This window comes from Mus caroli, chromosome 12, assembly GCF_900094665.2.
Source record: "Mus caroli chromosome 12, CAROLI_EIJ_v1.1, whole genome shotgun sequence".
Taxonomy (NCBI): domain Eukaryota; kingdom Metazoa; phylum Chordata; class Mammalia; order Rodentia; family Muridae; genus Mus; species Mus caroli.
In genome coordinates, this window is record NC_034581.1 from 112,582,047 (window position 1) to 112,598,870 (window position 16,824).

The following is a 16,824-nucleotide window of genomic DNA, read 5'->3' on the forward strand; positions in this document are numbered from 1 at the left end:
AAAAAAAAAAAAAAAAAAGCTTGTTATGTGGAGGGAAATTTTTCAGAGCAATCCAGTAGCTTAAAAAGGAAAAATTAGAGTCGGGCATATGGGAATCTGATCTATTTGGGGGAATTTTAACTATTCTGTTCATCAGAGTTTTAACTGGAGATGTTTTTATATGGTCTTGTTGTTTTTATTTTAATTAATATTTCAATGACAAATAATTAGGTAAAAGCTGTTGAATATTAAATATGGTTTGTTGTAGCTTAGGGGGAAATAGTATTTCTGGGTCAAAGCTTTTCACAAAATATTGTGATATGTGAGCTGATTAATTGAACTGAATGCCAAGTGGGTTACCCCCATCCAACCAGACCCTCATAGTGACTCAGTTATCAAAGGCTGTTTGGCATGGAATGGCTGCTTATGTCAAAGTTAATGGTGTTCTTTTTAATCTCAGCTACTAATGGAATAAATCTTGATCAGAGAATAATTTCTGCCTCATTCAGTCCGGCTGAGTGTAAGAATATCTCAACCTGTCTGTCACATCAAGTGTCTTAAATGTCAGACATTTGAAGCTCCTGATATAGTTGTCTAGTGCTTTCTCAGTATTGGTAGCTCTCTACCTGTAAGTCACAGGCTACTCCATGGTCCTTGCTGTCAATGTTTTGTGCCATATGCAAAAAAAAAAAAAAAAAAAAAAAAAAAGGCAGCTTAACTTCTTATTTGAACAGAGAAGTTAAATGTTTTTATAAGGGGCTGAAGTGATTGCTCCGTGGTTAAGAACACTGACTACTCTTGCAGAAGACCTGGGTTTGGTTCCCAGCACACACAAGGCAGCTCACAACTTCCATAATTCTACTTCCAGAAGATCCAACAACTTCTGTCTTCTACAAGCACCAGGCACACATGATGCATATGCATATACATAAAATAAAAATAAATATTTTAAAAGTTTTTAAATCAATCACAGTTAGCATAATTTTGTTATATATAGGGAGAGTATACCAAAATAATAGCTTTCAAATGCATTTCCAAGTTACCATAGTTTTTAAGCCATCCTGTATAAAGTTGGTTTTAGTTTCAAATATTTTAGAAGCTAAAATAGAGGTCCCTATACATCTCCAAATCTCTCTCTCTCTCTCTCTCTCTCATGATAGTTACTAATATTTTAAAAACTTAGGCTGTTAGGTTAACTGGTTGGGGCTTTGCCTGTTTTTTATAAAGAGAGACTGGAACTGTTCTGTAAATGCAGGCTGTATATTGTCTGATCAAGCACACACCATGTCTTTTTATACAAGGCTTAACTTTTACCCAGCAAAGCCTGTGCATACCTGTTTGGAGACTTTCTTTTTTTTTAAAGAGTAGCAGTAAATCAGACCAGTGATTTGCTGGCATATTTGCAGTGATCATTGGAAGTCTAGGCTTACAGTGAGTTTTAGGTGCCATTTGTCAGAGATTGTTTTGATAAATAACACTATTAACCTAGAAATGTCTTCCCTTCAATGCTGGGGATTGAACTTAGGGCATTGTGTAAACTATAGCTAGTCAAATTAGCACCTTAGTTTGTGTTAATGGCTTCTTGCAATTTAAAGGCAAATTTAGGCTGAGACTATGGGTTATGGGTCACTCACTACTGCCCAGTTTATTACTGTTTCATACATCCAAAAATGTACTGTTCACAATATGAAAGATAAGGAAATTAAATCGTGTTGTAAAATGAATATTGACTAGGCAGAGATACTTCCGTGAGGCTACTTTGCATTTTACATACAATTTCTGTTGTGGTAGAAATTCTGTGGCACTGGAAATTGTGTTGGGAGCAGGGGTCAGGGTTTGTCCATTTTACAGCCCCATATCACATGGAAACTTTTCAAAGAACACTCAAGACACAGGTGAAAAACAAACAAACAAACAAAATGGATTTAAGGGAGCAAAATGAGTCAAGTCCCATGATCAGTGTGTGTAAAGTGTCACACTATAACCTCTTATTTTACACAGTAACTGAAAATACAAAGTTACAAATAGAATGGGGAAGAAGCATGGTCATGGTTTAGGCTAGAATTGTTTCCAGTTTTAAGGGATTCAGGTCAGGCTCCACCCTAGAAAGAAAATCTTGCATTATCTTTTTCTGACTACCTTTCTTGTGATGTTGATACAAACCTAAGGGCCCATGGGTTCTCAATAAACACTTGCCATCGACCGAGCGTGTCATAGATGCGTTCGAACGGTAAAGATGACTTGAGACCTGGTGTGTGTGTGTGTGTGTGTGTTGTGGGTTTTCTTACCCTCATTCTTGCCCTAAATGATAACAAATGGTTTTAGAAAGTCTTCCTTTATCAGAACATGAAATGTTTCACTCCCTGTACAACTGGATTGTATACCTCAGAAAGCTTAGGAGCTTCATTTCAAAAGCATATTCTTTTTTTGTTTTGGTTTGGTTTTTTTTCGAGACAGGGTTTCTCTGTGTAGCCCTGGCTGTCCTGGAACTCACTTTGTAGACCAGGCTGGCCTTGAACTCAGAAATCCACCTACCTCTGCCTCCCAAGTGCTGGGAGTAAAGGCGTGCACTACCACGCCCAGCTCAAAAGCATATTCTTTATGCATTGGTTTTTCATAAACACCTCTACTCCCAAGTATAATTGATCTCTTAGTAAGTGGAACAACATAAGAATCGCATACTGTAAAAGCTTTGTCAGGAAAAAAGACTTTGCTGTTTGAAGCATTCTGTGTAAAGAATTTTTTCAAAGCTTATCTTTAGTAAATAGTGCATTTGTGCATAGAATTTTATGCCAGCCCCTATCATTCGCAGTGTTTTGGCAATGGATGCTATTCGGGTGCCACCTTGTCCTTTCTCTGCCCACACCATGTTTATTTTCTTCCTTTGCAGAAACACTCCTTGATGACTTCCTCCTCACGTACACCGTATTCATGACAACTGATGACTTGTGCCAGGCGCTGCTAAGACAATATCCTTCATTAACTGCAGGACACCGTGCTGGCTTTCTCTCAGAAAGATGTCCCACATTAGGAATTAACTGCCTTTCTTAATTTACTCAACCCACGGTGGAGTGTGGCTATGTTAAATATTAATGCAGTGATATCCATGGTGAAGATGGAACGGGACAGGGCAGACAGGGGCAGTGGGGGATGTGCTGCTGCTGCTGCTGCTGCTGCTGCTGCTGCTGCTGCTGCCGCTGCCGCCGCCACTGCCGCCCTTACATTCCGTTTGTGGGCAAAGTGTACTGTTTAGAACATGTTTGCTTTATTTCTGTTTCTCATGGTTGCTTAGGAAGCTGGAGGTAATGTTGCCTTCTGGATAAACCCAAGTCAGCAGGTCAAGAGGATTGACAATAACAAACAATAAGTATCCTTATAGGAGAGTCAGCCACAGCCACTTAGAGTCAGACCTCCTGTGCAAATGAACCTCCTGTGTGTGTGTGTGTGTGTGTGAGAGAGAGAGAGAGAGAGAGAGAGTGTGAATGAGTATGTTTGAGTGTGTGAATGTGTGTGTGAGTGAGTTTGTGTGAGTGAGGGTATGTGAGTGTGTGAGGGTGTTTATGAGTAAGTGTGTATGTGTGAGGGTGTGTGTGAATAAGTGTGTGTGTGAATGTATGTGTGAATATGTTTGAGTGTATATGTATGTTTGAGTATTTGAGTGTATGTGTGAGCATGTTTGAATGTATTTGAATGTATGTGAATATGTTTGAGTGAGTATTGTTTCTGTGTGTGTGTTTGTTTGAGTGTGTGTGAATGTGTCGCTGTGAGTATGAGTGTGTATATGTATGTGAGAGTGTGTGTGTGAGCACATGTGTATGTTTGAGTGTGAGTGTGAGTGTATGTGTGTGAGCAAATGTGTGAATATGTGTATAAGTATGTGAGTATGAGTATGTGAGTGTGAGAGTGTGTGTATGTGTGTGAATGTGTGTATGTGAGTGTGTGTGTGTGTGTGTGTTCCTCCCCATGGGAAGTCTATCCCCTTCTCTGGATGCAGTTATCTTTTTGGAATGTTGCCACTCACTGCATGCTTTCCTCAAGTGTCAGATGGGATTAGAAGGTTAACTGCCTGCTAAGAAAGCCTTATAGTTTTACTCAGTAACCAGAGAGAGAGAGATGCTGCATAAAGGCCATAAGCCCACATAAACTGACTAGAAGTCTCCAACAGGGCTTCTTGCCTCACTCTGCTTAGAGAAGATGCTTCAAAAGCAGTTCAATATTTAATAAATTAATTTAGTTAATTAATTTTATTGCTGGTAATAATAAAATTAATTATAGCCTTTAAGCATTTTATAGAAACTTTACTGCTTTTATTAAACCATACTAGAGATTCCATTTCAATTCACACAAAATGTTAAGGAAAATGGGTTATATGGCAAAGATTTTATTAAAACTTAATAATACCCATTTAAAATTCATTACCTGTTAAATAATTGTTACATGTCTCCCAACTATACTGCATTTTCCTATCAAAAAGAATACCTTAGGGCTGGAGAGATGGCTCAGCCGTTAAAGGCTAGGGTTCCAACCAAAATATATATGTGTGTGTGTGTGTGTGTGTGTGTGTGTGTGTGTGTGTATGAGAATACCTTAAATATTTAAATGTGTTTAAAAAATGGCGTGTCTATTAAAAGACCATATAACTATCTACTAGACTTGGTGGCACATAACTGTAATCCCAGCACTCAGAATGCTGAGACAGGAAGATCACTGAGGTCACGACCAGCTTGGGTGTAGACACCTGTCTCAGAGGAAAGGTAGAGCTAAGAGATGTCTCAGTAAAGTTTGAGGATCTATGTTTATTCTCTAGAACCAAGGTAAAGCTAAGCTTGGTGGGTGTGATCCTGGTGCTGGGGAGGTGGAGACAGACAGAGCTGTCAGATTGCTGGCCAGGTAAGTCCCAGGCCTGTAAGAAACCCTGCTTCAAACCAGTAGATGCTGCCTAAGGAATGTCATTCATGGTCGGCCTCTGACCTCCACCTGCAGGTGCACACACACACAAACACATGCGCACACACACAGAAGCAAAAGGGTTTATATATTGATATACGTATATATGAACTAGAAATGACACGTATGCACATATTAACTGCTTTCTTGCTTTACTGCATCCTCTGACTAAGCAAAAATACAGATATTTTGACAATGTCTAAAATCTAACTCATAAAACTAATCTTGAAACGTTAGTTTTGAATTTGGAAAATTTCAACAATATGTTTCCAAACTGTTTAAAAAATCAGCAGTAATAAGAAGCATGTCCTATAGCAAATTAGATGCCTTCAAACTATTGACTTCAGCAATGATCCTAATATTTGTTTAGCCACTTAATAATTTACTGCCCCTGCAGATATTTCTAAAGAATGTCTGAGGGTCTCCTTGGATATCAGTGATTTCAGTCTTTAACTAGGACAATTTTATGAAATTTTAGTTATTTTTGCAACCTTTTGATTATTAAAATCAACAAAATGGCAAACATTTTAAACTACAAATTTTTCTGCACAGTCATCTTTTGTTTCTTGCCATCTGTGGAATCAAACAAGCCACAATCAAAGCTATGACATCTGTATCAAATATCAATTTTGGGTCCTGTCTTCATGAAGATGCTTACTGTATTCCACTACTGTGGGCCCAGGTCATTTTTGTTTGTTTTTCCCATGATTTTTTTTTAAACACTGTTTATAGATTTATGGGGACCATTTTACAGGGCTTGGATATTTTATATGGATATTTTCATTGTAATAGGATTGGATGGCTTTCGACTTTTATCATAGTAAAGCACATTATTGAAGCTCATAGCCTGGGCCAGCTAATATTCAGTGCATTACAAAGAACCTGCAGCTCACCCAGTGCCCCTCCCCCACCACTGCATTTATTAATCAGTATGATTATGCCTGAGCAAAATATAAAGGGACTTACGCCCTACCATAACAAAGCAGAACTCAAAGGCAAACTTAATGAGTGAGCGTTCTAAAAAGATACATATATGGTAGGGAACATGAGGTTAAGAAAATAAATATTAATAAATATAAATTTAGAATAACAGTTGAACGCTTGTGGCCTTGAAATTGCTTTATTCTGCTGATGTAGGTGGGACTTAAATACGACATTTGAATGAAGAGAAGCTCAGATCTCCACTAGAAAAGAGAGTTGTTGGGTGTTTCACAACTGACTGTGTCTTCTTCCTTACTAGATATTTTTAAAAAGAACACATGTGCAAATGGAAATAACATAGGACTAACCTTTATATTTGCCTTTCAAGAAAAAAACTAAAAGAAGTAGACACTTTTGGGCGTTTTTATTGGTTGGTTGGTTGGTTGGTTGGTTGGTTGGCTGACTTTATTTCACAAGTAGACTTTAAAGGTGGCCTCAGCATATTCTTGCAGGTTAGGGTGAAAGTGAGTCATGTTTTTCCGCGCTTACGAAGTCTGATGTACAACTCATTTCTGTTTTGCAGCTGTTCGTTGGTACTCACAGATATGCAGTCTTGATGAACCATCTCCTAATGCTTCTACGTCTAGTTAGCTTTTCAACACCATTAGGATGGCTGAGGGCTGGGAATGGTGGTGCACACCTGTAATCCCAGCACTTGGGAGGCAGAGGCTAGAGGATGAAAAGTTGAGGCTAGCCTGTGCTACATGAGACTTTGTCGGGGGCTAGGATGAAGAGGCTAGAAAGATGATCATTTTGAGAGATTTAAAAAAAAAAAAAGATGACCTTAGACAGTGCTGAGCTCTTGTTTCATTCCTAGGCTTTAAGCTTTTTACTTTGAAGTTATTTTAATAATGTAGTTAACACATGGTCATTACATATAAATTAGGAAATGTTAATTATTATACAGATATTCTAAAATCTCACTACATTGAAAAGCCACTGTTAACCATCTGCATGACTTTCCAGTTAATTAAAATATTCATGGGAGCATTATTAAAATATTCATATAAGCATTCTTATTAAAATATTCATGTAAACATTATTAACCTAAGTAGATAATGCTGCTAGGTTTTTGTTTTTGTGCTCAACAATATACCATGAATGTTCACTTCAATATATGTACTTCATACTGGGCCCTGTTTTTATGGCTGCAGAGTAATTTATTTAATGAATATCTAATCATTTATTTAACTGACTTCTTGCTGGAGCATTTAGGCCTTCCCCTGTTAAGTTTTTAATTTACATTAATGAAGGTGAAACTCTGCAGCCCTTTATACCTATGTCTTTGCACGTTTATCTAGTCCTTCCTTTCTTCAATAAATCCTTAGGAGTGGGCATTCGCATCAGATCATAAACTGTGCTCCCGACAGCTGTGCTCATCTGGAGCAACTTTAGAAGTAACTGGTTTTTATAAAATATGAATTTCTAAAGATCAAAGATTGCCTACTCTCCTTCTGATGTTCCTCACTGAAGCAGTATTCACCTGTGTGGTAAGACAGGCTCTTCTCTAGAAGCTACTCTTGAAATCAGTGGGCCACCTCATGTCGCTTTGAACTGACATAAATCCCATGCTGCTGAGGGGCTTTGTCAGCAGCTGCCAGTGTGACAGACCAGCCCTCAGCTTCAGGACGACAGCACAGCTTCCCACTGGGGATGCCGCGTTTGCTGCGTCTGCTTTTATTCTTTCCACAGCCCGCCTTCTGTTCTCTATACTCAGGTTCTGTCCTTTTACCTTTTATACAGTTCTAAATTCTTTGGAAAATATACTTCAGCCTATTTTGTAAAAAATTGGTCGCATGGGCCTTTTCACATTTTGTATTCCAACAACACGGTACTCTTTCTTAACCATGTGCACCTATTCTGCCAAGAATAAGAATAAGAATCAAGGGGAAGAAGAAAACTCAGATGTCCCTTGTCGGAAGCGCAAGGTCTTACATCTGGTTTCCCAGTGGATTTCTCTGTACAAGGACTGGCTACATGAAGATGAGCATTCAAAAATGTTTCTAAAGGTGTGCCAGCGCTTTCAGATATTGTGACATGATTGATTTTATTTTCAACTCTGTGCTTCAAAAATCTCATTTTTGGTCACTCAATTTTTGTGTCCGATTCAGTGAAAATATAAATTCATCTTGACTTCCAATACCTGGCATTCTCTATATAAGTAGGAACTCAATTTTTAAAAATTTAAATATATTATGAAAAACTATGCATGGAAGTTTTATATGTGCCAATTTTGGGTGGGTTGTTTAAATCATCAGAATTTTCATTGTGAGTTAAATAACATAACGCCAAAACATACTTTAAGATTTGATGCTACTTAATGTTAGATATATGATAATGTTAAAATGACAATGTCTATACAGGCAAATAAAACTTAGATATGTATATTGTATTATTATGTGAATTTTAACTATAGCCTATGCTTGAGAATTGTATTTGAGAATAGGCTTTTGACAATATACTTTGAGAACAGTAGGAATCTGAAAGACACTAACCTAGATAAAGCACCTTGTCTAAATATTGATAGTTTACGTGGAATAGAGCTTGACATTGTGTGCACAAGTCAGCACATAGAGAGGATAGAGTGGGATTTTAGCAAGACATAGAGGAAATGGCGTTGAACTTAACATTCCTTTTAGGCTTCCAGTTAAAAGCTTATCTCACTGTCCCTCTGCCTTAATTCACGTTATTTCTTAAGCCCACTGGTTATTTTAATATATTTTCCTTCCAAGCAGTCATGCAGATATTCTCTTTTGAGATCCGAACTACTCATGGATGTCTGTAGTAGCCAACTAAGAGATGTCTGTTTTCAGCATCTGCTACAGTCTTTAAAAGCAACCAGGTCGTTGAGTGGCTGGAGACCACATTACTTCCTGGAATAAGATAGCCATTACCTGAGACTTTTTCTTCATTGGTGGTGTTGGGATTGAACTCAGGGACTTAATACAAACTAAACGTGTTTGGCCACTGAGCTGTATGGCCAACCCTATCTTCATTGAAATCCTCACAGAATCCTCACGCTAAATTGTTATATTTGCCATTTGTCGTCTCCATCCTCTCCACAGACCATATATAGGAACGTGCTGGATGATGTCTATGAATATCCGATTCTTGAGAAAGAGCTGAAAGAGTTTCAGAAGATACTTGGCATGCACCGCCGTCAGTGAGTATTTAGCTTTGCTTGTAGCAGTTAGGGAACACAGAAGCAAATGAAAGAATTTTGGTCCATTGTGTATAGAAAACTAATTTTTAGCATTTCTAGCAGTAAATTGTTTGTTTTTATTTTTTATAAATCAAAATAAAAGAAAATGAATCAGACTCCAGACCTTTCCTTTTTTATTTTATGTTTTCTATGGTAAAAGCAGAATGAGCCATGACAGCCTGAGTACATAAAAATAGTAAATTATTCCTTAATTTTAAGTCACATATTTAGCTTATTGTTTGGGGGCTCTGGGCAATCTCTATGGAATAGGGAAGAAAGGACTTATAAATAGGTCCCAGTGAGTCACAGAGAATTACATAGGCTCAATGTGTTATGAGATCTGAGAGGTTTCCATATCGGTTTAGAAAGATTGGAGAAAATCAATTTCTCTATTAACTGTTGGCATGCCCAAGTGTCCCATAAGTAGCACTTGTAAATCTTTCAATATGGCAGCACCTGACTTTTCTAGGTTTTAGCGGCATCTCTGTTAATTTTGTATATGAGACCATAGGGTCCTTATTCGGTTCTGAGATGCAGTCTTTGCCAAGCTTGTCCAGTTTGTCCTGCAGTTGCAAACGAGTGCACCATCATCAAGCTAGACACTTTTACGACTTGGGCGACAGTGAGTGCACTTCTTAGGAATGTCGGTTCAGGCCAGCCAGATAACTGGTTTGAGATTTAAAGCCTGATTTAACTGCAGTGAAGGGTCCCCATTACAAATAAAGACATGTATAGATTAGTCTTAAGCAGCATGATGCGTAAGCCTTCATCTCAGGTTGTCAGAATTGCATCCTGAGAAAACAGGTGCAAGGTGGGACAGTGTTTTAGAAATGAATGTGATAAACTATGGTGATCACAGTCTGTATCCTATTAAATATGAAGATCCTAGTTAATATTGATGTGAAATTATAAATTAGTAAATGAATCAAAAGGGGAAAGGAAAGAAAGATAAACCTTATGACAATTAATCTCTCCTTTGGAGGAGGTCTGTACTATAAGGCAGAGCTGTTACAGTTGGGAAACCTTAATGCCTGGCTTAGTGCACTTAAATAGATTAACCATGTCACTGAAATCTAGTACATTCCATTAAAATTTTACATTAGAGTGGAAATGGCAAATTGAAATGAGAAAATTGGGTTAAGATACAGTTGGGCTGGAGGTGAGGGTTAGGGTTAGCAAGCCAAAGCTGTGGGTCATCCCCCAACACAAATACAAAGAAAAGGGGGTCCCCAACACATGCACACACAGATGGGGTCTCCAACACACACACACAGAGAACAGGGTCCCCAACACATGCACACAAAGAAGGAGGTCCCCAACACAAGCACACACAGATGGGGGTCCCCAACACACAGAAGGGGGTTCCAAACACACACACAGAGAGAGAGAGAGAGAGAGAGAACAAGGTCCCCAACACAGGCACACACAGAAGGGGTCCCCAATACACACAAACACAGAAGAGGGTCCCCAACACATGCGCACACAGAAGGGGTCACCAACACACACAGAAGGGGATTCCCAACACATACAGAGACAGGGATCCCCAACACACACACAGAAGGGGGTCCTCAACACGCCCACACCAAGAAAGGGTGCTTGCTTATTTAGTATAAGACTATGACATGTCTTTCCATTTTAGAACGAGACTTGGGCCCCAATGTTATGCTCATTACAGTTCTCTGGATGGCCAGTGTGTGACTTTCTGAGTATATGATGAGTACCTGGTGTGGATGGTTAGCCTGATGGTGTGTGCAGCTCTCTTCAGAGTGGAGATAGCCATCGGGGCCTCCAGTGATGCAGGGTCAGTGGTTAGAGAGGCATCTGTAGAACTGCACGGTGTCCTCAGTTCTGCTCTACAGACCCATCTAGAGACGATGCTGGATTACTTAGCTAGAAAATGGTTCCACCACGGATCTATTACTACACGACAAAGTCTTTTCTTGTTAATACGTGTTGCTTTTCAAACAGGGTAGGGGGAGAGAAAGAGCACCCCTACCCCCTATTCATGTCTACTGTGTTTCAATAGGCTGACAGGCCCAGTTTTCCTCCCAAGTATTAGCTTTACTTTCTGGAAGTAGAAAACACAATGCATGTGTTCAGTAGCTACCTTCTATTTTTTTTCTCCTGTTTCATTTGAAACTTAGAACACAGTGATAGATGCATTATACATAGTACATTAATAAATAATGTGTTCTGACTTTGTATTTTGTTTTGAGATGGTCTGTAGTCCAGACTGCCCTAAAATTCATGATGTAGTCCAGACAGATCATCATCTTGCCTCTGCTTAGCCTCTGGAGTGTAGGGATTACAGACATTCACCACTATACCAGAGTTATTTTGTCCTGGGTTTTTTTTTCTTTTTTTTTATGACATTTATTTATTTACTTACTTAGATATTTACTTACTTGTTTGGGTGTGGGGGTATGCCACAGTGTTTGCTGTGATAAGACACCAACAAAAACAACTTAGAAGGAGAGATCTTACTTGGCTTAAGATTGCAGTCTATCATCAAGGGAAATCAAGGCAGGAACTTAGAGATTCTGTGGTAGGGATATGGGGGATGCTGCTGATGGGCTCGTCCCCTGTAGCTCATCCCCCGTAGCTTGCTTAGTCTGCTTTCCTGTATAACTCAGCACCACCCTTAGGTTCAGTTCTGCCATCCCACTGTGTAGATCCTGGGCCGTCAGGTTTGGTAATTAGTGATTCATCTCACTGGTTCCGCTTCGCCTTCTTTAAAGAATGGCATTCTCTACAGTGTTCCTGCGAATGAGTCTTCTGTGGGAATCTCATGTTTTACCTTTCTCTTTGTAGCACTGTTGATGAATACTCACCACAGAAGAAGGTAGGCAAAGGCTTTCTTGTCTGAGGGAGACGGGGAGGAGGTGTGGCTCACACAGCTTGCCCTGTCCAACTTAAAGTGAATACTGCCCCTAGTCGATCAGGGTGAGCTGGGAAATCCAGGGATGCAGCTGGCCTGCACTTTCCTGCCTTGCTGTGTTCCAACCTATTTGTATATGGACCTTTGACTTCTCGACAATGTGTATACTTTTTGGTACATTTTAAAGTCTCAGAACTTCCCTGTTGTTCCCAAATTGATAAAAATTTGAATTTTAAACTGCTCATATCCCTCCCTCTGAACCCAAGTAAGAATCTTAAGTGAAGGATTTTCTTACTCCGAGAGTAAGGAAGTTTTCTGAAGAGTTTCACACTTTGACAAGAGAGATAGTAGCCGGTGTGTTTTATTTCCACCGACCTTGAGAGGAACACAGGAGAGGACAATGGTCAGTGTTAGGTAGAATGGGGGTAACCCTGGTAGCCAGTGCTGGGAGTGGGAAATGACCTCACAGAGTTCTTCAAAGTGGAAAAGGCAGGAACTGAGATTGTTGTAACTGTGTCTCAGAGCCTGTGTTGGGATGGAGACAGTGTCTTCCTAAAGAATCATGAGTGTTTCTGGAGTCTCCTCTAGTAACAGGCTCTGAATAGACAGAGGAACTTTATGCCTGCTTTGGCCTTGGCCAAGCTCCACTCTAAGGCTCACAATCCTGACGCGTACATTTGTTGATTGAAGGATCTCCAACTTTATTTCTCTTAAGATTGGATGGGTAGATTTTTATATGTTAAAAAAAAAAATTGGCTAGTTCTTTTGGAACATGTTGGAAACAGCTCTGACTTTCCAGAGGGCCAGAATCCATTTGTTCATTGTTCTTCTTCTCCCTCTTCTCAGAATAAAGCCCTTTTCCACCAATTCAGTCTTAAGGAGAACTGGCTCCAGCACAGAGGAACTGTGGCAGAAACAGAGGAAAGTGAGTAGCCTTGTACAAGAGTCGCCTCCTCCTACAGGATCACATCCTGCCTGCAACTGTCACTTCTGGAAGTCATTCCTCTTTGACTAGAATGCTAATATCAAATATTAGCATAGCTTTTCTTCCTTGGTTTGGCTGTTAGGTTTGTTTAGATAATGCAGTGTTCTTTCAAAGACCATGAATATTCTAAATTTGGGGAGCAAGAACAGGGATATATATATGCACAGAGCATTCCAGTGTTCTGCAGTGCAGATACAAAAGATGCTGCAAACCAGCTTTTTCTTCCTTAAACCATCACTCTAGATGCCTCATTGTCCAGGTTTGACCTGAAGGGCCACCAAAGCCAGTGTGTAGAGCCTTAGCTAAGTCAGTCCCTGAGACTTAGAAAAGACAATAGGAAAAGAAGAGGATAGGTGTGGGAGAAATTCCCATGTGGTTCCTCGGCCTGCCACTTTCCCAGAGTGTACATGACAGAGTCAGTGCTTAGGACTTCTATCAGCCCACGGAGGCTGGGCATTCACCAAGCATGAGTGGAAAGTCCTTGTTAGCAACCTGCATGTGCTAGTGTACTTTATTACTGCAGAGTGAGTGGCAGCAGAGGTTCCTTGTCTGGGCAAAGACTGAAGGAATGGCAGGAGAGAGGGGAAGTAAAATGCTCTTGAGAAGTTTCACACACACCTTTCTCTACACACTTAACTTCAGCATGTCAAGGCTTACTATCTGTTCAGCCTTTTGAACAGTTCCAAAATAAAACATCTTAGTTTATTCTGTTGTGTGGCACTTTGTCTAATGGCTCTGGCCAAAAGGTTTCTGTTGTCTCGTGTTAACTGTCATCTGCCCCAAATGAAAGAGCAAATGCAATTACCTTACCTCCTGATTTGTTAATCGCTGACCTTCCTTGTCCATTTCTCCTATAACTTAATTGTAGAGTTTGCTAAGCTGAGCTTCAAAGAGGCTCAGTATTGCAAGGCCCTCCGGCCTCTCCCTGTTCATCAGTTTATTAAGCAAGGATAAACTCAGCCTCTATTTAGTAGCTGATAGACTGGATCTTTGTTCAGAGTCTCCACTTTGAGCAACCTAACCCAAGCAAAGACTGTCAAGTGCCTGACGCAGGGACTGTGTTTGCTTGCGTTCAGTGGCGGCAGCCCATTCTCTTGCTTTGCTGCCTTTGCATGTATGGAAATTATCCCTGGGTTTAGTTCAGTGATGCTATTTAAATAGAATGTAAAATTCTCTAAAAGCCATAACCCCCCTGCTTATCATTGAGGAAGTATACAGCACACTAAGTACATCATTGCCCTGTTTAGTCCAAAGAGCCTTGCATTTATAGGCTAAGGGAAGATGTTGTAAGAAGTAGCATGCCACAGTGATGTTCATTGCTATTAAAACTATCTCTCCTATGCAAATCGTGAAGAAAATGTTTTTCTAGGATCCATTTACCCCGACAGTGATAATGCTCTACTAATCATTAATAGCACTGCAAATAAAAAAAAATTAAAGGTTAGAAACATGGCCTCCATTTAAAAACCCATCATCACTTTGAGAGTCAGGGCTAGAGGCTCATTCTTAAATGACTGAGAGAGTTGCACATCAACACCAAGGCAAATGACATACTTTCAGGTAAACATGAGAATTCTAATAGCAAGTGTGCAGTTCTTGATTGAGCCACTGAGACTGTCCTGAAGCAGAGTGTAAAATAAAAATGTATGTGTTAGACATTTTAATATAGTGCTTTAGGAGTTCTTAACAACTCTCAGAGGAGGGGTTCAAAAGTACAGTCTGTGGAGCGTGGTCTCCAGTGTCTTCTAGCAGAGAGTCTATCACAAGAACGGTATGGTGTAACCAAGGGATCCCTTGCAGTATGGGAAGCCAGTCAGCTGCTCCTGCATGGTCACTGGCCTCCTGTCTTTGCAAGCATATGCTGGCAGGCTGGACTCTCACATACTCATCCTAAATGCATCTACCTGCTTACACTTTATACTTAAAACAACAGCAAGGTAGACTCCTCGTGGTCACAATTCTCTGATTATGACCTGTTCTTTTGACCTCTGCAGTTTTTTGCCACGTGTATATAACGGAGCACTCCTATATCAGTGTGAAGGCAAAAGTGTCTAGTACAGCCCAGGAGATCCTGAAGGTCGTGGCCGAGAAGCTGCAGCGTGCCGAAGAGGATCTGGCTCTGGTAGCCATTACATTCTCTGGAGGTAAATTGTTTTCAGTCCTTGAATATTAATCTTTCACTGGATCTCCACGGGAAGGAAGCTGACATCTTGTAGAGTAGGCATGCTGCCTCTCCTTTCTCTGCTGCAGCTGGATGACCACAGTAACAATATGAGGTGCCTACCAGAAGTGTTTCCATGACAACAGTGGGGTACTGCTGGATACTGAATTTCCTCCCTCAGAACTGAGTAGGAAGATGTGCCAGTGTTTTGAAATATATTAAAGAGCTTTTTGCACTTTTTTAAATGTTAGATAAGCCTTCCATTTTTGTATTTAAATTAACTTCAGAAATTGTTAAAGAATTAAATTACTCTGTGTGTGTGTTGTGGGGGGCTGGGGGTGGCCTTGAACCAGTCATCTTGATGGCTGAGATTGTAATATTTAGTCTCTGTTGGAAGACAGGAAACTGCACAATAAGCCATAGCTCATGAGGCAGTGCTCTCTCGGGTGCATGTGGAGAGCCGGACCTTGTAACAGCTGCTCCTGTTGGGCTCTGTTTGTCCTCCGAGAAACTTTATTGTGTGTATTGAATAAGACCACGAAGATTATGAGCCGACACTATTGATCTGTGCAGCCTGAACAAACCTCTGCGTTTCACTGGAGCCTGTCAGATCACAATGTCACTGGCTTCCTTCTGGCTTACAGTCTTTATCTGATGTCTCACTAACGCGGAGGAAAATAGGGGAAAGGTGACTGAGTGTGAGCAGTTAAAACTGAAAGAACCATGTTAACCAATATCAACCTGTGGGGTGGGGGATGGGGGAGCAGAGACAAAGCATGGCTATTTACCCTTAATAACTAACTGTTCTACAGGCAGAGATGGACTCAGAATACATGTGAGGTTAAAGCATTACGAGACAGAGCATTGCTTCCACTACCATTTTGCTCACGGGCAAGTCAGATAGTCTTGACAAGTCAATGCAAGTTTCACATGCAAAAAATAAAACAAAACAAAAAGCCATTCTCCCTAAGCGTAATAGAGTCCTAGAACTCTTATTGTACAGCCTAACAAAACACCATCCTGGGTTGAGGGTGTAGCTTATTCATAGAATATAGACCATGCCTGTATGAGGCTCTGGGTCAGGTGTCCAGAGAAACCTCTCACTCCAAATTACCTATGGAAAATAAAAGTAAAAAAAAATGCAAAGCATGTGGACCCCATGAACGTTAATAAGAAAATGTATTTGGGGGTTTCTTTGTTAAGGAGTGGAGATGGAGAAATGGCTCAACAGTTAAGAGCAGTTGCTGCTTTTGCCCAGGACCCAGGTTCAGTTCCTACTTAACAACCATCTGGAATTCCAGGTACAGGGACTCTGAAAGCCTCTTCTGGCCTCCTTGGATGCTGCACTCACAGGGTACACTAACATGCATGCAGACACACATTCATGCACATTAAATAAATAAAAATAAAATCTTAAGAAATAGAGACAGCTTATTAAGAAAGGAAAGACACTCCCAAGAATGTGAATGGCTGGTGAACTGAAGGAAGACATTGTAAAAAAAATAAAAGAATTATGTTTATCCCTGTCTAGATTCACTTGAGTGCGACTCAAACCATGATTTATTTATTTACTAGGTTCTGCACAATTACTGGGGCATGTCCTCTATTCTAATTCTCTAATGCTAGACTGGCTACTTCCCCAACTGTGCTCCCTGGATACTTGCTGTTTGAATCTTCCTAGGTTATTTCTG

The 16,824-nt window shown here is 40.1% G+C and overlaps 1 protein-coding gene across 1 annotated transcript in view; it reads left to right on the forward strand.

The window, feature by feature from the left end:
• Rapgef5 (Rap guanine nucleotide exchange factor 5) overlaps positions 1-16,824 on the forward strand; it is a 194,075-nt gene that overhangs the window by 138,537 nt on the left and 38,714 nt on the right. The window contains exons 12-17 of the mRNA XM_029484349.1: positions 2,870-2,948; positions 7,763-7,916; positions 8,973-9,070; positions 11,921-11,951; positions 12,834-12,912; positions 14,967-15,116. Coding sequence (XP_029340209.1) covers positions 2,870-2,948; positions 7,763-7,916; positions 8,973-9,070; positions 11,921-11,951; positions 12,834-12,912; positions 14,967-15,116 — 591 coding nt within the window. The remainder of the gene's footprint in view (positions 1-2,869; positions 2,949-7,762; positions 7,917-8,972; positions 9,071-11,920; positions 11,952-12,833; positions 12,913-14,966; positions 15,117-16,824) is intronic.